Source organism: Bos indicus, chromosome 1 (genome assembly GCF_029378745.1).
Source record: "Bos indicus isolate NIAB-ARS_2022 breed Sahiwal x Tharparkar chromosome 1, NIAB-ARS_B.indTharparkar_mat_pri_1.0, whole genome shotgun sequence".
Taxonomy (NCBI): Eukaryota; Metazoa; Chordata; class Mammalia; order Artiodactyla; family Bovidae; genus Bos; species Bos indicus.
The window spans coordinates 99,572,292-99,597,443 of record NC_091760.1 but is presented as its reverse complement, the minus strand read 5'-3'; the positions used below and the strand labels follow the sequence as shown (position 1 = coordinate 99,597,443).

At 41.7% G+C, this 25,152-nt stretch overlaps 1 protein-coding gene across 1 annotated transcript in view; it reads left to right on the top strand.

Moving 5' to 3' along the window:
• Positions 1 to 2,304: 2,304 nt before the first annotated feature.
• Positions 2,305 to 25,152, top strand: part of LOC109562912 (multiple epidermal growth factor-like domains protein 6) — a 694,041-nt gene continuing 671,193 nt past the window's right edge. Inside the window, exons 1-2 of the mRNA XM_070783699.1 lie at positions 2,305 to 2,389; positions 2,478 to 2,931. Coding sequence (XP_070639800.1) covers positions 2,305 to 2,389; positions 2,478 to 2,931 — 539 coding nt within the window. The remainder of the gene's footprint in view (positions 2,390 to 2,477; positions 2,932 to 25,152) is intronic.

Below are 25,152 nucleotides of genomic sequence, written 5' to 3'. Positions count from 1 at the left end.
AACAGCCATGCAATCAGATAAGTTATATATATTTCTGTATTTCCCCATTATTCTTTAGCTCTTAAAATAGTTCTCGGTTTCAGCTGTGGCTTACATAAAATTTAGCCTTGTAATAAAGGAGGTCTATTATTTATGCAAGGCCTTCTGTAACATAAAGAAAGAAAATGATTAGAAACTTTGTGCACTCCAGGAGGGAATGAGATTAGTTGAAGATAGAGCCCTGAAGTGTAAAAACTAGTCCAGAAGCAAAGAAAGGCTTAGCAAATCACTGAAATTTCAGGGCACAGTTAATCTATACTGTCATCTTTGGGTGTGCTATACATTTTCATTAAAACAATTAAGATCAAACTGTATTGAAATAACCTGAATTCTTTGGGTTTCATCTAAAGACAAACTAGAAATTGAATCAATGGAAAGAATTAATCTTTTCACCTCTACTTACATTGAGAAGGGAAGAAAAAGTCTCACCTTATGTAGTCAGTACACACAGTTCAGGAGTCATGATTACTGTGAATTACGTTTCCTTTTCTTCCTTTCTGCCCTCACCCTGCCCTGCTTGCCTTTGGTCATTTCTCTGTTCATTAGCACCTCACTAGAAGAGGGACAGGAAGAAGAGGAGGTGAAATTAGGCGTTCAACTTTGTTACTTGGTTACAAAGGTGACAAAGAGGTTTAGGAGAAGTTAAAACTAAGAGTTAAAAATAGATGTTAAAATTATCAATGTGTTTCAGCGACCCTTGCGGGGGCAGCCATTATCAGAACTAATTAAGAGTTAGCCAAGTGACAATGCACTTGTACAACAGATGTCAGCACTTTCCCTAAGTCTGCTCTGTGATTGGAAAAGGTTTGATTCATACATAACCAGTATTTAGGAACAAAAAAGAAAGAACAAATCCCTGTTTTATAAAGTAAAGGGGTTCAAATAAGGATTTCTATTGTGCAAATTGTCCCAAAATTCTGTTTGTTAAAGGCATCTGTCAAACATAGAGAAATCATCTAGTTGTATATTTGATTTTTCACTTTAAGTTAAACTTCAATAAAAGAAGTAAAAAATATGAATATGTCTAAAAGAAATAGAAAAGACTGCAAGATAGTGTGAATTCCAATGCCACAAGTCAAGGAGGACAAAGTCATAGAATGTGAAATAACTCAGGAGTGGAATGGTTCTATCCCACCCTCATTTTTTTCTTTCTTTTCATGGAAACCCCAGAAGTTTGCTCCTCAGTCTCTCCTGTATACGCCCAATTGCTTCTTTAGTTGCAGAAAAAGCAGAAAGAAAAGAAGGGAGAACAAAGGCTCAGAAAACTGAATTGAAGAGCCAGATGGTTAAGTCAACTATGAAGGGCAAAGGGAAGCCCCAAACACCATTTGGGGAAGATCTTTTTCAGACTAGTAGGACCGAGGAAATCAGGTGGTACCACTTTAAATGCTTGACTATGAATGAGTCATTGGAGAGCCACTTTTGGTTAAGTTTAGGAATCAGAGAAATAAGTTCTCTCGCTGCAGATTGATCCGATTCCTGCAGCGGTGAACTGCAGATTGTGGCTTCGGAGCCGGGCTGTCCTTGTTGGAGGGCACAATGCACCATAGATTTTTATTTTCTAGAAACAGACTCCAGAGGTTTGTGGCCTTCCAGACAGCAGCTGGCGCCGGGCAGAGGCATCGCTTCGGGCCGGAGCTGCTGGCGACCGCGCGGCGCTTGGCTGTGCGTCCCAGGCAGGCGGGCCAGCACCGCAGCCGGAGCCTCCGGTTCCGAGCAGACGCTGTTCCCTTCTGGAAGGGCTCTGGGGGCTCGCAATGGACTGCTCTTCAGCAAATCTGGGGGAAGAGAAGCTGGTGTGAAGGAAAGGTGGGGGTAGGTTTGGAAAAGGGTTGCCTTCTCCTTATAACTCTGGTGCCTGAAATGGGTGAGATAGATGGGGACCAAATAAAAGGAAGGGCGATGATCCCATTTGGAGTGACGAGGATTTCTGGATGAGCCGACGGTGTCCTGCAACTGTCAATTTGGCAGGAGATTTGACTCAATCAACTGCTGTTCGGATCCCACTTCAAACACACATACCGCACCCCCCCCCCCCTCCGGTCCCTAGCCTGTGTTCTGACAGACTCCAGAGACTCGCGTTCGGAGCGGAGAGAGAATCAAAAGTCAGTTTTCCTTTAGTCTCTACTGGTGGCAGATTACATCTGGCTTGGTTTTGAGCAGGTTGGTTTGTGAGAGGTTCGAACCGCTTCGTGTCTTTGGCGAGGTTTCGGTGTGTGTCTTGGATGTGTAGGCAGGAAGAGGTAAGGAGCGGGGTAAGGCGAGATGATTAAGCAGAGCCCCCTAAATCTCGTTTTAATTGCGCCCCCAGCGTCCTGCCGCGCTCCGCGCCTCCTCCGGGCAGCACAGGGTGGAGAGGAGGGAGTGAGGAGGGCGAGGGGCGCAGGGCCGCTCAGCAGCTAGTCTAGCCAAGGTGGCAGCGGGACTGTCTCTTTAAGCGCTCCGGAGGGGCCGGGCCCGGCGAGCAGCGAGCGCGTTTCCATGGCACCGAGGCTGCGGGGGCTGCGGGGCCGCGGGGCTAGCAGGTTTCCAGTCGCTCCCGTCGGAGCAAGGGCGCCCATCTCTGCGGCCCGAGCGTCACCCAGGCGTTCCGCCCGCGAGCTCCTCGTCGTCGGTGATGCCTAGTGGGGCCGAGCTGCTGCCGCGCCCTCCGCAGGGAGACGCATCTCGCCGGCCCCGCGAGCCCCGCACACCAACTTCTGCCCTGCGAGCTCAACTTCTGCACGGGGCTCCGACTTGCGGAGCCGGAGTGGCGCGCGGCGCGCAGCCGGGGTGGCGGCTGGAGCTGCTCCACCCCGCGGAGATGACCTGGCGACTGTGGCTCTGGTGCTTCTGCGCTTGGGTGGCCGCCGGCTGGCCGCCAGGCAGCGCCCTTCAGCTCCGGCCAGGCATGTAAGTGTAGCCCGCGCGCTCCGGGATGTGTGAGGAGAGTCGGCCCCGTGTACCTCCGCCCACTCCTAACCTGCTGCGGTCCTGTGGCTGGAGCAGTTTCCTCCGGGTAAGGGTGGAGGGCGGCAGTGGCGGGCAGGCACCGGGCGAGGTCTGAGAGCTGTCCCAGGCCGAGCGCGGCGGGAACGCTGTCCCCTGCGCGTCCTCGGGGCAGAGACCCGGACCTGGGTGCTTCCCACCTGACTTACTTTCTCAGCGCCAGACAGGATTTCTGCCTAGGGGTGTGTGTGTGTGTGTGTGTGTGTGTGTGTGTGTGTGTGAATTTCCTTTTTGGAAGAGTAATTGCCTAATGACAAGTTCCACTTTTTGAATGGGTTTTGAACGAAATCCTGTTGAACAGTGCGTTACTTGACATGTCCTTCCTAGAGACCAGAGTTTATGTAATATCCAGTCTTTTTTTTTTTTAAAGAAGTGTCTCCGAGGCCGAAGGAGTGGATTATTCCACAGGTTTGTTGAGAGGCGAACCCTTTGATGGCGAATGACTTTCGCCAAAGTGAGGAGCTGGGGAGGCGAGTGTGCTAAGGGCTGAGTGCGCGGCCACTTAGATGCTTGCGGGGTTAGGAGAGAACCAAAGAGTAGCAACATGATTATAATGCATCCTCTGCGGGTGGGGCATGGTTTCATTTCCAGAACAAAAGTGAAGGAGGCAGGAGATGCTCATTCTTGGTCACGGTGGCAAGTGTTGCCTGAAGCTCAGGGCAGGTGTGAATCTTAACCAATTGCCCTATCGCCCTGACTAGCTGGAGAAGTTTGCCCCGGAATTCTGTCTTCTCAGGGGGATGGATCACCGTCAACTGTCTGAGAGAGAAGCCAAATCTAACTCTGCTTTTCCTTTCTACTCTTAAGCGGTTATGAATACACCTTAGTGTCTTTGCTACTTCTTCGCTTCATCTTTGATTTTCTGAAATGTGAATGCTTTATAGTGGAAAAATGGTTTAGATGAGTACACAAAGCCATCTGTACCTTTCTGGGTCTTGAATTTTTCTTGTCAGAAAAATACTATTTTTGGATTCACTTTACATTTCCATATTTCATCCTTCTCCTGTGAGATTCGATTTGCTACCTGGTTACTGCGAATGTCACTAACTATAAATCTTGAGTCATGACCAGTGTGCAGTGGTGTCACAGAACAACTCCTTGTCTACATAGTTTGTAAATACATGTTGGCAGAAATGCAAGAAATTTCTGGGTAGGTGATTTCTCTTGCATTGATAAGATGGGTCCTGTTTATTTGAATAGGCGTTTCCTCTCCAGTTTATTTCAGAAAACACATCTTACTTTGGGTAGCTTGTGCATAGATAAGCCTCCACTTTTAAGATACTGCTTTTTTAGCTAGCTGGCTGGCTAGCTGTTCTCTTACTTTTACAAGTGCTGTTATTAAAGTGGACCCTGGCTGACTTATTAGGTAGCTACCCGTGCACATGAGGTAGAATAATCCCTTTTGGGGGGGGCACTGAAAAAGAACAGAGATACCACATCACTTTTTATATTGCTTAGATATTTTACCTCATGTTTCAGTATTGGTACTTTTGTTGAAAAGGCTGGAAGGATGACATTGCATTTTTTTTAAAGGACACTGCTACTGCAGCTCATTCATTTATCAGGTGAGATGAGATCAGATATTAAAACCAATATAAATTCTTGGGTGTTTAATAGAGATGCTCTGTCTGGGAGTTATTGAGATCACTCTGATGAGTCTTAGTACTTTCTGAAATCTGGATGGGAAAAATCCAATCAAATTTGTATTTAGTCCTCCCTGGTATTAGAGTTAATGGTTTCTTCAGCAGGAACCATGTTGGGATTTAGTGCTAGTTTTCTGCAGATGCCTTTGCAATTGTTGTAGGCATGTGGAATACAGCCACACAAAGCACTTGGCTTCCACACACCTGTCCATCTATTAAATTAAAGAGAATTCTTCCTGAGATTTTTATTGACCTCTGAGGTCCATTATCAGTGAGAGCAGGCTTCTAATGAGATGAGGGCCACTAATGAGAAGGCACCATCCTACTGACTGGCACTTATAGCTCATTAACACAGGTAAAAGTTTTGTGTAGCTGATCTTGTCCTTGAGCAGATTTTGGAGCTGGAATGACAACTGAAAAGAAGAAATGACTGTGCAGCTAATAATGGTCAGCCTAAGAGTAAAGAATTGTATTTATGGTATGTTCTTCCATGGGTAAGCTCATTTTCAAAGGAAATTCTATCAGTGAAACAAAAGATATAACGTATGACTTATGGGTCCTCCAACTCTAATGATAATCGATCTTGCTGATGACCTTGTCATCACTTTAAGCAAACCTTTGGTTTCCTAAGGTTAGGCAGATTTATAAAATCATCATTCCACAAAGAGTGCCTGTATACTTACTATGTGACTCAACATTGGAAATCACAGGTAATGAATACTGAGTCTTTTTTGAATTCTTAGTTAGATGTCAGGCAAATTTCTAACTACATGTATTATTTCATTTTATCCTGGATATAGCCCTACAAGAAAGGCACTGTTATCATCTCCATTTACGATGAAGAAAGAGACATAGTAAGGTTAAATTCACACTCCAAGAATTCATGAGATTTGGATACAGGTAGTTTGAATTCCAGTGCTGGAGTTCTTAACAAATATGATCCCTTTTAGAACACCCAAGCCCAGCCTGTGTTTCTAAGTTCTTTGTAATCACTGCCCGGGGTTCTCAATGGGAATGCAGCTGGTATTTTCTACCTAGTGGGAACCTGTGGGGCTTTTTTGACTGTTGTAAAAGCTATAGGGTTCTATTCACATTTGGGCTTGGTATGGAGGTGGGCTGGTGTGCTTCATCCTGCAGTGGGTAAGATTGTTCCTCACAAGGAAGATCTGATCTCTCTCTTCCTCACCAAGACTCTTCATAAGAAATTCTCCTGCTCTCTTATAGCTGTAGACACTGAAGTATTAAAACAATGGGCTCGGCTTAAACTGGGAATTGTGGAATAGGGAAAGCCAGCCTTGGCAAGTACATTATGAATTGGAGAGTTGTAACTGATGATGGCATTTTGATAAAGGGATATTGAAGCGTTTACTTATGTTAATGGTACTCTGCAAATGTTTTCTCAAGGATTAAATAGATGGAAATAAACTCTACTCCAGATCTTTGAGACATCAAAGGAAAATGACTGGCTGTAATACACTCTATTAAAATTTATCCTTTGTAATGCTGTCTTGTAAACACTTGCATAAGTATTGGATACAACATGATGGAAGTAGTGAATATGGGTGTGTTGCAGATAGATACCATTCAGGCAGAATGTCTATAAAGCCAGATCTGCCTATAAAGGCAGATCCAGCAGCTGAAGCTCCAGGGACTTGAGGTACTGGGCATTCTCTGACACTTAGTGGGGATTTTAGAACGGTATGGCCACTTTGTGACTCAGTAGTCTCCTAAACTATTTCATCATGTGACCCCATGGACTGTAGCCTGCCAGGCTCCTCTGTCCATGGAATTTTCCAGGTGGAAATACTGGAGTGGATAGCCAGTTCTTCCTCCAGAGGATCAGGACAACTTACATTCATTCCCCCTAATGTAGGTCTCCAATACAGGTTGATGTAGAAATCCAAAATGTGCCTGATACAATACAGCTTACCCACCCAAACGCCACCCCCAACACATATGCGTAGAACTGTTTCCCCTCAGCCTGCTGTAGATGATATAGAAACTTGTGGTCATTGTGGCAGAGATTTAGCTTTTTGAACAATCAATACATTTAGAAGTAGAAAAAGGGAAGAAAATATAATAATCCAGAATCGTGAAGGGAAATTGACAGAGGTGTCTTGTGAAACACACACCATGTTGGTATTTGTTTTATTTGCTCTAGTTTTGTTTTTTTTCACTTCTGATAAAGCCTGAAATTGAGCCAATTAGAGATGTCTGGGGCTATGAACAGAACAGTCCACTTTTAAATTCACAAATAATTTAAGCATGGCCTGTGGTCTGTCATTTACTCAGTGTAAATTAATTAAAAAATACTTTTCTTTTTTTGTTGAGATCAGTCATACTAAGTGAGCATAACATAAAGTGAGGTAGAGAAGACTATGTACACCCTCCATGGGCAAGGCATTATTTCTGGCAGTTTGTGTTTATTGTTTTAAGAATAATCCTCTGAGTTTGGGAATACTGTCATCTCTATTTTTCAGATGAGGACACTGAGACAGAGGGAGAGATTAAGTAACTTGCTGTGGTTTCATAGCTGAGAAGTGGTGGGATGGGCCCTGAACCCACTGTAACTCCAGATCCTTCTTCCTGATCAGTGTTACCTGATATGGTCCCTCTCCCCTTGACCTTTCCTTCCTAGGCTTCCTTGGCTTTCAAATTGCCATCCTCCCAGGCCCTCCTGCTTATTTTCAGCAGTGGCTTACTCTTTCTCCTATTGCCCCAAGTGGACCTGAACCTCACCTCTGCCAGGGAATTTTAGGAACCAATTTCAACCCATCCTTTATTGATGACATTGACATTGCATTATTTAATATGTAATATTTTGACAGACTCTCTGTCCTCAGCAGGGAATCCTCAACTTCCTGTCCTCAATATTTTTTTCTGTTTCTTTACTTCTTTCTTGTGTATCTTGTAGGAATAACTTTCCGGATTTTTCAAGGTAATTCCTTCCCTACATGTTCTACTTCCTACCTTGAACAGTGTTCTTTACTAGTCATCTCTTTTCTTCCTTTTATTGCCAACTGTTTCCTTTCTGCTATTTTCGCCTCTCCCCCATACGTTCATGTCTTCCTGTCTTCCTGTCTACATCTCCCTCTGTTCCGTGTTTCTGATATGTTTGTGACTATATGTGGATCTGTATTGACCTTGTTTCTTCTCTCCTTCACCTTTAATTTCTCAAGAACAGTTCTTTGATGCATATCAATGATTTTATCATTGATCATTTAACCCACTGCAATCTGGCCTCCTCTGCTAAAATTCCTTCCCAAGATGCTGCCTTGTTTCCAGAACTGACTCTGCTCTGAGTTTTCTACTGGCTACTTCTGTTTCCCACTTCACTTCTTCACTTGTGCGTTTCCTTTGTACACTCAATTTCATCTGTAGTTCTTCTGCACTAGCTGCTGCTTTCTCTCACCTTGTATCTTTAATCCCCTTTCCACTCTATACTTTCCCTGCTTTATCTATTTCTTTCCCTGGCTCCTACCATGTGTTCTATTCTGGTGAAACCTAGATCTGCACATTTAGCCCCATTCTCTTCAGAGCTACAAAGTTGCATTTCTAATAATAGATTTATTATCACTGTGGGGTCAAGACTCAAAATGTCCTTAGATCATCTCTAGTTATATTTGTCTCCCTAACGTTTTCTCCCTCCAAAGTACTTGACTCATCTATTTTCCCTTCGTATTTGAACTCGTATCTGTCGCTTTTCTGCTAGTTTATCTTGTAGTTACATTATGAACTTTAGGTAAGATGATCATGAACAAGCCTTTGTGTATGATGATTGGATAACTAGAATTAGGTGTTAAATTTTAGAAACACCAGCAATGAAATCTCTTGAATTAGTTCTCTTTCCCATTGCCAACACTCAAGCCCAGCCATGCTGTTTTTACTCCTAGATTGTTATGGTTGTCTCTTGGTTGGTCTTCCGCTTCATATTCTCTGGATCCTCTTTATTTTTATTATATATTCAATTTCATAAAAGTTGGTTTTTATTATATGTACAATTTCATCAAACAAAGACCTAGTAACATCATTTCCTTTTGTAAAAACTTTGATTTTCCATGGAGTAAAGTTCAAGTATCAGAATATTATTCTTAAATAGCACTTATTAAATGCCAGGAACAATATAAGTACTTTCCATATTTTAATTCATTTCATCCTCACAACAACCCTATCAGAATATTAGTATCCATATTTTATAATGAGGAAATTGAGATCTAGAGAAGTTATGGTTTTCTGAGAAATTGCATATAAGGCTATGGAGCTCAGGAGAATTTATGTAGTTAACAATTTTGAAAGCTAGGCTATGAACCCGGATTGTTTGACTGTAGAATCTGTGCTTTTAACTATTGCACTCTATTCAAGATTTTATCTTTCTGGTATTATTCAATTTCATAAACTTTTATAGGACAATTTTAAAAATTTCCTTTAGTTCTTTTCTCCTCGTCAAGAACTGTGATGAGGTGTTCTTGTGTTCAGATTTTACTCTGCCTGCAGGGTAACAAGTTAGTCTGCCAGAGTTCATAGCTGCTGCAGAAGACATGAGACTCCTGGATGAGAGACAAAGGACTTTACTAATCAATCAGGCCATAGCAGGTAATTCAAGCTTCATGTTTGCATCAGTCACCCCACTACCAGTTCCATGAGGCAATGAGGAGTGGCCCAAATGGATACTGTGTACACAGTGGGTTTAAATCACAGATGAGGAACCCAGGCCTTATAAAAATCTCCAATATTATGAGGGGGATGTTAGCAACCTTGCTAAACTTTTTGCCTTAGAGGGAGACATCATCTTTCTTATCCTGCTCAGGAAACAACTCTGACCTCAGCCCTGGAAGGACACACCTTCTAAATCTTCCAAGGCTGTTTCTATACAAAAATCCTTCTAGAATAAAAGCCCCGAAAACTTCTTCACAAGTTATGTTAAGAAATGAGTCCCAGCACCTCCAACATTTTCTTGCCCCATTTCACCAGCATGAGCTTTGCTAAAGCTTAAATCTAGTTTTGTTCTCTTGTTAAATTCAGTACTTGTGTTTCCATTTCTTTTTCAATAGGTGGGAAGACTCTGGAACTAGAGGAACACAGAGGTTTAATGAGTGGACTCAGGGGCTATGTTCAAATCCCAAGTATCTGTCTTCTCTCCACTGAAGCTGAAAGTAAATCATTAACTCAGCTGCTTAGTATGTAGCTGATTTCTTGTTACATCCATTTAACAAATGTTTATTCCTTGTCCAGTGTTTTGCTAGGCTTTGGGGATACAAAGAGGATAAGTTGATTCTCTGTCATCGAGCAGCTCATAGCTAGAGGGAAGAAAGAATCCAGGGCTTCAGTTGTAGGTTTTCAAGAGTGTATTTTTCTTAAGCTAATTCACTGACTAAAGGTTAGATGGATGACAAAAGTGGTGGTGGGGTTCTAGTTGATGAGAAGAGCATGTGCAGGAAGAAGTAAGTCTTTTCTCATTTGGAAAAACCATAAATCAATTCCTCAAAGATGATGCTGTGAAAGTGCTGCACTCAATATGCCAGCATATTTGGAAAACTCAGCAGTGGCCACAGGACAGGAAAAGGTCAGTGTTCATTCCAATCCCAAAGAAAAGCAATGCCAATGAATGCTAAAACTACTACACAATTGCACTCATCTCACACGCTAGTAAAGTAATGCTCAAAATTCTCCAAGTCAGGCTTCAGCAATACATGAACCGTGAACTTCCAGATGTTCAAGCTGGTTTTAGAAAAGGCAGAGGAACGAGAGATCAAATTTCCAACATTCGTTGGATCATGGAAAAAGCAAGAGAGTTCCAGAAAAACATCTATTTCTGCTTGATTGACTATGCCAAAGCCTTTGTGTGGATCACAATAAACTGTGGAAAATTCTGAAAGAGGTGGGAATACCAGACCACCTGACCTGCCTCTTGAGAAACCTATATGCAGGTCAGGAAGCAACAGTTAGAACTGGACATGGAAAAACAGACTGGTTCCAAATAGGAAAAGGAATACCTCAAGGCTGTATATTGTCACCGTGCTTATTTAACTTATAAGCAGAGTACATCATGAGAAATGCTGGGCTGGAAGAAGCACAAGCTGGAATCAAGATTGCTGGGAGAAATATCAATAACCTCAGATATGCAGATGACACCACCCTTATGGCAGAAAGTGAAGAGGAACTAAAAAGCCTCTTGATGAAAATGAAAGAGGAGAGTAAAAAGGCTTAAAGCTCAACATTCAGAAAACTAAGATCATGGCATCTGGTCCCATCACTTCATGGCAAATAGATGGGGAAACAGTGGAAACAGTAGCAGACTTTATTTTTGGGGGCTCCAAAATCACCGCAGATGGTGACTGCAGCCATGAAATTAAAAGATGTTTACTCCTTGGAAGGAAAGTTATGACCAACCTAGATAGCATATTGAAAAGCAGAGACATTACTTTGCCAACAAAGGTCCATCTAGTCAAGGCTCTGGTTTTTCCAGTGGTCATGTATGGATGAAAAAGTTGGACTGTGAAGAAAGCTGAGTGTGGAAGAATTGATGCTTTTGAACTGTGGTGCTAGAGAAGACTCTTGAGAGTCCCTTGGACTGTAGGGAAATCCAGCCAGTTCATCCTAAAGGAGGTCAGTCCTGGGTGTTCATTGGAAGGACTGATGCTGAGGCTGAAACTCCAATACTTTGGCCACCTCATGTGAAGAGTTGACTCATTGGAAAAGACTCTGATGCTGGGAGGGATTGGGGGCAGGAGGAGAAGGGGACGACAGAGGATGAGATGGCTGGATGGCATCACTGACTCGATGGACGTGAGTTTGAGTGAACTCCAGGAGTTGGTGATGGACAGGGAGGCCTGGCGTGCTGTGATTCATGGGGTCACAAAGAATCGGACACTACTGAGCGACTGAACTGAACTGAACTGATAAATCATTTTCTTAATGGTATGTCTGGAGGGGAGAGTATAAAAGGAGCCACAGTAGAAGATGAGTTTAAGGCAGTTAAGAGGGACTAACTCAGGGGGGTCTTACAATCTCAAGGTGAGAACTTTGGACTTCGCAGTACACCAATCAGGAACCAAGAAGAGACTGACTGAAAGCAGAGGAGGAACCTAGTCAGATTTGTGTTTATTGAATGAAGAATGGGCTTGAGAGGGAAGAGGCCAGAGGTGGGGAGCCCAATGAGGAGATTGCTTCAGTAGTAGAAGGAGAAGTGGTGTGAGTCTCATAAACACAGGAAGTAGTGGTGGTGATGAAAGGAAGGATAGATTCCAAAGGAATTGGTGAATGTGTGGTGGAAAGGGAGAGAGAAAGAAGGTGACATCTGGGTAATAGAGAAAATCAGAAACACAGGAAAGGGAAGAAGAAGGTGAGTTCTGCTGTGACCCTGTCAGCACTTAATGCATCTGTGGGCTCTCAGATGGGGACCTTCTGGGGAAGCTCCACAGGAGTGTCTGAGGCCAGAAGATTGGTCTGGGCTAGATCTATATTGGGGTATTGAAGTGTCAGGAGACAAGTATGTATAAAAAGTGAGGAGAAAAGATTATTAAAGAAGGAAACCTGGGGTACTTTGGTATATGAGAGGAGAGCTTCCCAGGTGGCACCGGTGGTAAAGAACTTGCCTTACCTGCTAATGCAGGTAGATGTAAGAGACCCGGGTTCAATCCTTGGGTTGGGAAGATCCCCTGGAGGATGGCACGGCAACCCACTCCAGTGTTCTTGCCTGGAGAATCTCATCAATGGAGAAGGCTGGTGGGCTGCAGTCCATAGTGTCGCACAGAGCTGGACGTGACTGAAGCGACTTAGCAGGTACACACATGAGGAGGACTGATGAAAAAGGACCCAAGGAGGAGATTAAGAAACTGCCTGAGAAGAAGGAAAGAGGGAGGGAGTGTAAATGCCATGGGACGTGTCAGGGAATTTAAATAAAAGAGGAGTATGGAAAGTGGAGGGTGTTGCTGCTGCTGCTAAGTCGCTTCAGTCGTGTCCGACTCTGTGCGACTCCATAGACGGCAGCCCACCAGGTTCCCCCGTCCCTGAGATTTTCCAGGCAAAAACACTGGAGTGGGTTGCCATTTCCTTCTCCAATGCATGAAAGTGAAAAGTGAAAATGAAGTCGCTCAGTCATGTCCGACTCTTTGTGACCCCATGGACTGCAGCCCACCAGGCTCTTCCATCCATGGGATTTTCCAGGCAAGAGTACTGGAGTGGGGTGCCACTACCTTCTCCCTGAAAAGTAATTGACTTAGAGTTACCCCCAACAAACCCAAGGGAAGAACCTTGTTTAGTTCTTCTTTAGCTGAGAAAACTCTGGTAGCCATCACTTTTGGTCATGGTGACGAGAAGTGTAGACTCCTGGAGAGCAGCTGGAGGTGTCTGAGTTCGTGTTGGACTCAGTTTGTCATCGTTGCCCCCGCCCCTCATGCCCTTGCAGGGCCCCCCAGTGCTCTCTATACTTTACTCTCAGTGAACGTCCTGCCTCCTTGTCTCTGCCAGGCCAATCTCTTAAGACCCAGCACCAAAGTCATCTGTTTCACAGCTAAGTTCTGGGTCCCTCACACAGGGTTAGTTGACTGTCTGACCCAGCAATCTGAACTGACATTTGAATTTTCATAGGTATGCAAAGATCTCTAGATTTTTTTTTTAAAGAAATCTATTTGAAAACCATGTGATAATGATGAGAACATGTTTAGAATTAGTAAAGGCTCTCCCAGCCAACTGTTTGTAGAGTCAGCTCCTGGTGTATAAATTATGTGGCTTGTCAACTGATGATGTGGGAAATGCTTTTTGTCACTCTTCAGTAGACAGGTTTCAATGGTGGTAAGTGTTCTTCTCACTGATATGGTTAATTAAGAATTGACAGTAATTCTGAGCTTTAGTGACTTTGACTCTTGAGAGAAGAGGCAGTCCCAGGAGATTTGAGGTTTGGTTTCTCTGAATTATTAAGAAAACTGTTTTTCTGGTTTAGCATAGTAGATTCGGATCAGTATCAGGAGAAAGGCAACCTAATTTTGATTTTTTTTTTTTTTTCTGGAGCTCAAAACACTAATCTTCATTTGCAGTACTTCCAAATTTTTGTTACATTGTAAAGGGTTTGACTTATAGACAAGTGTGTGATAATAGAGTAACAGTCAAATTGTATTACTTTTTTATGTATTGTGGAGTTTAAACAAATTTTGTCTATCCCAGCTTACAGAGTCCCAAAGATAAGAAAACTCTTCTCAGTGTGAATAAACTGGGAATGTATCTTGACATCAAAAATTTATTTTCTAATGCCTTTCACGGTTTATTCATGCTGAGAACCACTTCTTATCTTTTGAACTTTTGAACTCTCTCTGTATTGGGATGAGCAAAAATGAACACGGCTTTCCTTTCAGTGTACTAAAATACCACATGTAAAATAAAACAAGTAGAAACTCAAGACACAGCGATACACACTGGCCAATTATGTGATAACAGAATAGTATTTGTACTGGGCTTTAGGCATGTTATATGCAATATGAAATGAATTTTGAAATAGGGAACACAACAGGCAGCAGCTATTGAAAGGTATGCCTTACATCTCTTGTAAAGCACATCTTGCTTGAATTCAACTGACAGTAACAAGTTAGGGCCAGGAAACGACTCAGTCAGCATTCCCTTTCATAAATCTATTTACAGTAGAAACCCCATTAACATTTTAATTGTTTCACAGCTAAACTTGCTCAAAGTGCCACCTTTAATAGGGCTCAGTTTCATTAAAATTTAAGGGACCAGGGAGTTCATAGTCTCCTCTAATGACCCAGCGATCGTTGTAAAAGTTCTAAATATATTTTTGGCTCACTGTACAACTGAGGGATTCTTTGTAGTGGCCAGATATGCTCCCAGTAAGTTGTTGTATCTCCCCATTTCAATCCCACCAGAAAACTCTCTGCTTCTCCCTCATCTGAATCCCAGGGTCTCTCTGCTAAAGTCCTGTTGAGCACCTTCTGTCAATTTTTATTTAGTTGCTCATGTTAATTCTGTAGCTAGATTTTAACTGCATTGTGGACAAAGTGTGAGCCCAATAATTGTTTGTTGAATTTAAACTAGTCACTGATAATTAACCTTCAACCCATGTTTCTGTGTCCCCTCTATTGCTCCCTTGTTGATAAAAATGTACCCCAAACTTATATTATTTGTAAGCTTTGGGAGCTCTTGTTCTGGCTGTGCTACAAGTTAGCTCAGTGAGACTGGTAACCTCTCTGGTCTCTAGTTTCTCATGTATCTGTTACAACACATGTTCCAAGAGATACATGTTCTTCAAGGATTGATCAGCCTTTAAATATATTCCAATCTGTTGGAATAATTCCAATCTGTTCCAAATAATTGTTATGTACAATTATTTAACATTGGTCACTTAAATGTAGGGAAATGTCTGTGTAAGACACTATTTTTGCCCTTTGACTTCATTCTATGTTAAGCCCTCCTTGACAAGGCGTGATGGTAGTTTGTGTTGTTATTTAGTTGCTCAGTCGTGTCCCATTCTTTGTGACCCCGTGGACGGTAACCCTCCAGGCTCCTCTGGGATTCTCCAGGTAAGAATACTGGCATGGGTAGCCATTTCCTTCTCCACTTAGTAGTTTAAAGGATCCTTTTTCTCTAAAGAATGTTTCTGGCTATAATGAAACATGCTCATTTGCTTAGAGAGATATCATAATTTTATTTTCTAAGGGAAAACTGAGATGGCGAGATATAAAGTCTTACATCAAAATGATCCAGCAGCCTTATACCATCAAAGTGCACTAAAAACTAGGAAGATCCAAGATCGTCTCACTATAAATTATTATTTGGGGGTGCTAAGGATCTGTTCTTAATCCTGGGATTTGGCAGTGATATTAGGGTACAGATTATACAAAAGCAGTAATAAGAGGGAGCATGGTTCTTGTATTCTTTTTACCATGTAATTTTTGTGTGTTTATAAACCTATGTGTGATTGTCAGTTTCTGGGTGTGTCTCCTGTGGGCTTCGCCTGCACTGTGTATTCGGTTTCCAAGCACTCTTTTTTGCCTTCGAAAAATAGTTTCAGACTCATTGCCGGAAGATTTTGGTTAGTGGTAGTAAATAATGACCAGAGTAGATTTTAGGAAATCTTATGTCATTGTGGTGCTTTTGCAGGCCTGATGTGCACGAGCAACTCTTGAAGTTCTTTTGCTTTGGAAGGTACATGCTTCAGATTCACCAATTCTTTTGTGTCTTACAGTTTTCATAAAAGGTATTTCTATTTCAAGTAGCTTTTTGTCTCCATGATATCAGCACATAAGCTACCCTTTTTATTTCTTAAATGACCCATTTTAAATTTACACACTGGACTGATTTGACTGTGTGTGTTCAAATCAAAAATCGTTTCACAATCCCTTATTCTTAATTTTGAAATCCCAAAAGCTCTAAATACTGGCAGGTACTTTTCATTGTTGCTATTTGTGACAAATTAATTTGGTGGGGAAATCTATACTTATCTGATGTGAGTCTAATTATAGAATTTATTTTATTCAATATGAAAATTCTTGTTTCTTTAAGTAAACGTTAATGGATTTGGTTAGGGTGTGACTATAGACACTTCTGGGCACATATGTGCCATATTGTCTTTCTAAAATTTGAAAAATTCTGAACTCCAAAGCAATTGGGCCCCAAGGAATTCTAACCAGTATGGGTAAATAAGATATTTGAAGAACATGCTGATTTTCACAGAGTAAATTTTTAGACATTCGTTTTTTAGAATGTTTAGACCATTCTTTTATAAAATGCGGAATTGCCTTTTAGCAAAGGAATACCTATTTTTGTTTGTTTACATTCTGGAGGTTGGTTTGTGTAAAGAAGGAAGTTTTAGCTTCTTGTGTCCATCAAGATAAAAAAGACCATTATCAATATTAATGGATGTTTTTATATGAAATCCCAACATTTTATAATATACCTTGTCAAAAGTAAAAAATATATATATAGCAGATTTTATCATTTAAAAATGTTCTCATTTTAATAATTGGGAAATAGAGATTAGATAGTCCCTTAAGGGTAATGGGTGAAAATGAGTTCTGTTGTCGTTCTTTGAAGCCCATTGCTTCTGTATGAAAGTAGCAGAATCAGTGCCATCCATTGACCAGGATCTTCCTGCCAGGCGATGTGGCAAGGGTTTCCTGTATTGTTTCATTTTATTTCATCTGAACAATAAACACTGCAGTTATACTATGCCTCTAATGTTGAAAAATCATTATTTAGGGATTACGATAAGGCCAAAAACCCTCTCATTTCTAAAATTTAGATATTTTATTCATTTCAATTTCATTCTCTGTGCAGAAAGGATAAAACTTTTTTGGTCCTACTCTTGGTTACTATTTCTGATGTCTAATTCCAGAGGGTAAACTGGTCTTTTGAAGGGTAAGGCAGTCTGGTTAGGCTCAGTCTGAGGGACCCCCTAGTACCAGATTAATGTTAATACAAGTAGACTTTGAAGTCTTTTGCTCCCCTCTGCTTCACAAACTTTCCTATTTCACTGTCTTCATACATTTTATTTTGTGTTGTGAAGTCCTTATTTTGACTCCAACAAGCCGTTACAGTTTTTAGATTATATCTGTGATAGCGCCATATCTGTTTAGAGTCTGGTAAGCTATTAGTTTCCAAAAAGAGTCAGTCGAAATTCCTAACTCACTTTGCTGTAGTCCTTCCATTTCATATTAAATATGCTTATGATATTCTCTTTTGTACATGGAATCCACATGACCACATGTTGCATTATTAATGGCCTCCCCAAGGCTTTGCTTCTTGCTGTGACTACTTCAGTTACCTCAGGGTTTAAGCTCTTCATCAGGTAGCACAGGTGGGGCATTTATGTTTCTGACTTGACTCTCTAGCATAGCAGGAAAGAGGCCTGTTCTGAAGAAAATAAGAATCCTCTTAAGGTGTGATGGAGTCCCTTGGTATGGCGTTCTGGTCCCCATGGAGACAGACTCTTGAAGAAAGCCGAATGGCCCAGAAGCAAAAGTTAATTTTAAAGGACCCCAGAAGCCCAAGCAAGGCACTTTAACATCTGACAGACTGGCCAAGAATTGAACATGAAGAAGAAGTAAATTGTCTCACAAAGGAGGAGGATTACACATGGGTAGGACTGCAGGTGACACTTCCTGCCTCTGTTCAGTGTGGCAACAAGAGATAGTATGGCTTTTGACCTACAGACAAATTAAATGCCACCTGTCAAAAAAGTGAGCTTTATGGCTGAGTCTTTGCAGTTGTGAGAGATGGAAAACATTTGTGAGGAAGCAGGTACTAAGGGAAAGTCTGAATTAAAATGAATTATTGCTTGAAGGAAAGATAAATGCCTATTCTGATCGAACCTGAGGCTGGCGGTGAATCTATTACACGAACATATCATCACTGTCTGTTTCATTGGGTACTTCATTTGCCCACGAAATAAAACTGGTTTTTTCTTGAAAACCATCTTTAAAATTTCTGCGTGTTAGCAAAAAAATTGGAAATGGCCTCAACGTCCAACCGTGAGGAACAGTACGTAAATTATGGTATATCCTTACGATGGAACATTTATGCAGCTATTAAAAACGATGTTTACAAAGAATTTAAATGCTCTGTAAAATGCTTATATTATAATAAGTCAAAAAGGAAGCAGGATACAAATGTCTGTAACAGCATGGTTTTATATAGAAATGAATAAATATAAAGACAATAAGCACAAAAGGAGGGAAATGCATCAAAATGTTTTAATAGTGTTTATCTCTTGGTGGTGAATTATGGATAATTTGTAATCCCCTCATCTATAGTTCTCAGTTTTTGCCAACTTTTCTATAATGAACATCTATTACTTTTTTATTTGGATAGATACTTCAAAAAATTCAACTTGCTTTGGAAATAGTTTTCTGACTTGACATATATTACTGGCCAGAGCCACTTGAAGGCAACTTTGTAAGACTATTGTTATGGCCACCAGTACCACTGAATTATTTCTGGTAAGAACTTTTATGGTTCATTTGTATTTTTCATTAAAAACACATCATTGTGTGCTCTCTATCTGGGTTGCTATGATTTATTCCAGTGATGGTCCAAAAAAAAGACTAAAAAATATACAGGCAAATGTCCTCTGCTTAAAGGTTTTGGAAGCATCCCAGAGCAGGGGGGAATAGGTAGCTTTACCACATGGGCTCCAATCTTGTAATCTGGTTCATAGTTAATGGACATAAGCATATTTAGAAACAAGTAGGCCATAAACATGGCTTCTTCAGACCTAGAGTTTTACATTTAATTTACTAACTCTAAATTGCTAAATTACCTTAACAAATTTATGACCTTTGTTCTTACTCCAAAGGGTGAGATTAACCTGCCTTGGCTTTTCAGTTCAGTTCCGTTCAGTCACTCAGTCATGTCCGACTCTGTGACCCCATGAATCGCGACACGCCAGGCCTCCCTATCCATCACCAACTCCCAGAGTTCACTCAGACTCACGTCCATCGAGTCAGTGATGCCATCCAGCCATCTCATCCTCTGTCGTCCCCTTCTCCTCCTGCCCCCGATCCCTCCCAGCATCAGAGTCTTTTCCAATGAGTCAACTCTTCACATGAGGTGGCCAAAGTACTGGAGTTTCAGCTTTAGCATCATTCCTTCCAAAGAACACCCAGAACTGATCTCCTTCAGAATGGACTGGTTGGATCTCCTTGAAGTCCAAGGGACTCTCAAGAGTCTTCTCCAACACCACAGTTCAAAAGCATCAATTCTTCAGCGCTCAGCTTTCTTCACAGTCCAACTCTCACATCCATACATGACCACTGGAAAAACCATAGCCTTGACTAGACGGACCTTTGTTGGCAAAGTAATGTCTCTGTTTTTCAATATGCTATCTAGGTTGGTCATAACCCTTCTTCCAAGGAGTAAGCGTTTTTTAATTTCATGGCTGCAGTCACCTTGGCATGATTCTTATTTCTGTAACCAGTTGATACAGGTAGAAATATTTTGCTTACCTAGAACTTAATTTTCTGTCAGCCTTTCTACCTGGAAAATCACTGAGAATCAGAGGTAAATAATAGTAGTAACATGAATTACAGTGTTAAGTGTTAGTTACTCAGTCGTGTATGACTCTCTTGTGGTCCCGTGGACTGTAGCTTGCCAGGCTCCTCTGTCCATGGGATGTCCCAGGTGAGAATACTGGAGTGGGTAGCCATTCCTTTCTGCAGGGGATCTTCCCAACCCAGGGATCAAAGTGGGGTGTCCAGCATTGCAGGCAGATTCTTTACTGTCTGAACCACTAGGAACCCAATATAAATTAGCTATTAATAATAATAGCTAACCTATATTGTGTACTTGCTATTGTTTTAAACTCTGTGGGTTCTTTACCTCATCATCTCATTTAATCTTTACAAAAATGGTGCAATTATATTGCTCTCCCAAGTTACAGAATAGAAAACTGAGGCTCAAAAAAGTTGAGTAGCTCATCTAAGGTCACATAGCTAGTTATTCTGGAGCTGGAAGCTGAACTATATTCCAAAGCCCAACATACACTTAACTGTTACAGTAAATAGAAAGTGCAAATGGATGTCACAGAATCTCTATTCAGAAAATGCTGGATTTTAAACTTCAGGTTCCCAAGAAATGAGCACTCTATTTTTCAAATGACTTTAGCAGACTTACAAATAACATATTTGAAAAGAAGAAAAGAGGACTTCTGGAAGTCAGAATAAATAGCAAGAAAAGAATATACAGTTTTAGACTGATAGTAAGAGGACCTGAAAAAAACTATATTCTCAAAATCTCTGAAAGCATTATATTCTGGATTGGTTAGATAAGGCATCATGTTTACTTTACTGTGTACCCATGAGTAAATAGGGAACTTGATCATGGTAGATTTATTTTGTCAATAGCATGTTAAGTTCAATATAGTCCTAGTTTTATTTACAGATCTCTAGCTTTATTATATCGGAGAAGGCAATGGCACCCCACTCCAGTTCTCTTGCCTGGAAAATCCCACGGATGGAGGAGCCTGGTAGGCTGCAGTCCATGGGGTCGCTGAGGGTTGGACACGACTGAGCGACTTCACTTTCACTTTTCACTTTCGTGCATTGGAGAAGGAAATGGCAACCCACTCCAGTGTTCTTGCCTGGAGAATCCCAGGGACGGGGGAGCCTGGTGGGCTGCCGTCTATGGGGTCACACAGACTCGGACATGACTGAAGTGACTTAGGAGCGGCAGCAGTTTTATTATATAATATATACATTTTAATGTGGAAAAATAGAATATCCAGATGTGGTAACAAAATAAACATCTGTCATAAACTCACAACCAGAGATTTCCATTGTTAACATTTTGAAAGAGTTACACAATATAAATACAAATATAAATATTGATGTAAATATATATGTTTATGTAACAAAATACTTTCTATTATTGCCTTCACTTATTATCTTGTGAGCACTTCTTAAAATGTTCTTTGATTATGAAAGTAGAGAGGTATCTAATATATTTGAGAATGATTTTCTTCCAGAAAGGATTAAAAAAAAAACCCAAGAAACATTTATTTAATGCTTTAAGGAAAAATGAATATTAATCCAGAAAACTATTTCATGTGAATCAGTTCATTTCTTAATTATGCTGTATCAATGAACCACTGATGTACTTGAGTTATCTTCATGCTACAGGGCTCTCATTGTTCTCCTCTATTTAGATTAAACCTTTTAAAGTAATTTTTTTTTTCAGTAAAGAAAAAAGGATCAATAATGAGAGTGATAATTTAAGAGTGTTTTGAAAGGAAGAGTATATATTCCCTGGCTGGAGCTGATGTGATTTAAAGCCATCTGCTTCTTTCACTTGAAATGTAGTCAGCTTTGTATCCATCAGCCTACTTAAGTCAGGGGGAGGGGCAGGGCCAACTTTCAAAAGCTGTGTTTTCATTTGCTGTTTCCTTTGGAGAAGGAAATGGCAACCCACTCCAGTATTCTTGCCTGGATAATCCCACGGACAGAAGAGCATGGTAGGCTACAGTCCATGGGGTCACAAAGAGTTGGACATGACTGAGCGACTTCACTTTCACTTTGACAAAGATTTATTGAGCATATGCTTTGTGTGGGTCCTATGTTAGATGCTTATTTAATGCAAAGAGGTATAGGATATGTCCTCTATACTCAGAGAAGTCCATTCTGATGATGAAAATAAACCAAAAAGATTATTACTATTTAGTATAACAGGTGCAGAGAAAGAAGTGAGCTTAGAGGGCTATAGGAGCACATGGGCAAGGTTCTTTGGCCATAGAGATGCCTATGGAGACAAGTGGCCTGAGAGAAGGAAGATAGGTGAGTGGTGAGGGGAAGGGGTGTGATGAAGTATGTTTCAGATAGAGGGACTGCCATGTATAAAAGGTTTTGGGGACTAGAGAACAAACAGGCTGTGTTGAGAGTCATGGAGATTAGAATTTAAGGTGGAACAAAGCTTGAGACATGACCACTGCCTATCAAAGAGGCATTGTATGCTGCGCTGAGCAGTTGGAATTTTACCCTGAAAGAGTCTTTGAAGATATTGTCAGTGGAGTCTTGAGAAGAATAGCTGTGGTTCTGAGAAATCACTCTGGCAGTTGTATGAAGAAGCTCTCCGTGGTAGTGATAAGAAATGATCAGAATCTGAACTAAGGTGAAAAAGTAGTTGAATTGATGAACTTGCTGATTGTTGGATGTGGGAGGCAAGGGAGTGGGTGGGAAATAGGATGACATCATCATCTCCAGGCTAAGTGATTGGGTACATTCTGCAAGGGAACAGTGCGCAGAATGAAGCGGATTGAGAGGACAGGTTGAAGGTGATGAGTTTGTTTAGAATGTGCTCAGCTGACAGCTGGATGTGTACTGTCTTGAGATGAGAGGAAGCTGTGAAATACACTGGGAATACCAGCATGAAACCAGGGAGCAGAGTAGAGTCACTCAGGAAGTATCTGTGGATTCAGAGGGATCTTTGAGGACCACCACCATTGAAAGAATCAGCAGAGAATAAGGGTGTATTCTCTGCTGTCTGGGTCCAAATACTACTTCCACCAGTTACCAGGGAAAGTTACCTAATGTATGTCCTTTAGTTTCCTCATCCATAATGTGGAGATGACACATATTTCGGTTATGGGTAGTTTGAATCATAAAGTGCGTTTATATATTAAAATATATATAGTAGGATGGGCTTGTAGTTTAAAAAATGATAGATGTAGCTTTGCTCTATAATGATTAAGAGAAATTTGGTCCAAAAAAAAAAAAAAAAATGAATGAGCGAAGAAGACAGAACAGGTACTGTCAAAAGGGTAGAGAAGGACATCCATGGGTGGGGGCCTCATAAAACTTAAGGAAGGCCAGAAAGAAGATGAGGTGAGAAGGAAGATGAGCGTCCCAGGTGGTACTGGTGGTAAAGAACTGCCTACAAATGCAGGAGACATAAGAGATGTGGTTCGACATCTGGGTTGGGAAGATTCCTTGGAGGAGGGCATGGCAACCCACTCCAGTATTTTTGCCTGAAGGATCCCATGGACAGAGGAGCCTGGAGGGCTATAGCCCATGGGGTCACAAGCTGAACACGGACGTGACTAAAGTGACTTAGCACGCAAGCAGAAAGAAGATGAGTTGTATTAATGTTACAAGAAAGACAAACCACATAAGAGCTAGGAAGTGTCCTTTGTGTTTTGTTCCAAGAGTTTACTGGTGGCTTTGGTGGGTTGGGGCCCAGTTCCTCATCTTGGTCTGAGGAATGAACAGAGGGTGAGAGCGGAGTGAGCAAGTGGAGACCGTTTTTCCAAGGGGCTTGATTGAAGCCAAAGAGTTAGGATGGTGGTCAGGGGGGAAATGGAGAAGTGATTTGTGGTGTTTTAAAGTGTGGGTGAAAAAAATAAAATAAAATAAAATAAAATGTGGGTGAAAATCTTAGTTGCTCAGTAATGTCCAACTCTTTGCAACCCAATAGACTGTAGCCCAACAGGCTCTTCTGTCCATGGAATTCTCCAGGTAAGAATACTTGATTGGATAGCCATTCCCTTCTGCAGGGGGTCTTCCCAACCGAGGGATCAAATCAGGTCTCCTGCATTGCAGGCATATTCTTTACCATTTGAACCATCAGGGAAGCATGGATGAATCTGAAGCATTTTATATTTGTTAAGAAAGAACCAGGATAGGGGAGAGGATGGAGTGTTGGATTAAAGTAACCCCTCATTAATTCATCAGATTTCCCTCAGTATTTTCTGTGTCTGGCATGGGCCATAAGCTGAGTATTCTCTCAAGGAAGTATGGTCTGAAGCTGTGGATGAGCGGAGAGGCCAGAACTCTAACATCCTTGTGTTCAGGCTGATGAAGTATGGCATTGAGAGGGACTCTGCTTCTTCATGGCTGAGGCCCTCTCCTGAGAGTATTTGTCTGGGTTAGGGGTTCTGAAATCACTGGGTGAATGGTAAGGCATGGTGTTGGCTTGAAGTATATAAGATCATCTCAGTAGTTTCTTCAGCAGGTCAGACTACCAGGCAGGGAACCTCCTGAGATGGGGGAAATCCCCTCTCCAAGCTTGGTTACTCTGCAGTTATGCTGACTATACCATTCATTGGAATACCTCCTTTTTCAAAGGCACAGCAGGGTATTGGAAAGAACATGTATCTAGATAACAGAAAAGGTATTAGGTTCATTCATTCATTCAAAACTGTATCGAGCACCTCCTGTGTGTCAGATGATATTCAATGGGCTAGAATTACAATGGGGTCAGGAAAGCTGGAGTGCCTGCCCCACAAAAGCTTGTATTCCAGTGAAGGATACAGCAATGAAACAAGTGATCAGGCCCCTGCAGGGAGAGCAGAGGCCCATATTTCTGTGCAGAGAAGTCAGGGCATCTTTCCAAGGAAGGGCTGGCAAGACTCAGCTGGAAGATAGGTTGGGATTAGCCAGGTGAAGGGAACAAGGGGAGAGCTTTCTAAGTAGAGGAACCAGCATGCGTGGAGATGGTGGGTTTATGAAAGAGTCTGGTACTTCCTAAAATGCAGGAGAAGTTTGCTTAGGCTAGAATATGCTCTCTCTCCAACAAGTTAAGTGATATTCGGCAACAATGACACCAATCTTGTATCTCCTGCTCTTTAAAGGTGTAAATGGGAGAAGGATGCTCCAGGAGGCTGCTGTTCTCAGAAAGTACTGAGATTCCCTAGTGGCTCAGATGGTAAAGAATCTGCTTGCAATGTGGGAGACCTGGGTCTGCAAGATCCCCTGGAGAGGGGCATGACAACCCACTTCAATATTCTTGCCTGGAAAATTCCATGGACAGAGGAGTCTGTTGGGCTACAGTCCATGGGGTTGCCAAGAGATGGACACGGCTGAGAGACTAACACTTTCACTTTCAGAGATAAAACAAGATTTGTGGGAAAGGCCCCAGAGGACTGTGTGTAGGATGGACTAAAGCACAGGGAAGGCAAGGGGGAAACCAGAATTAGGGTGGTCTGTTGGGAAGTTACCTGTTGATGAGACTACTGGGCTGGATATGTAAGTGGAGAAAGGAGTGGACT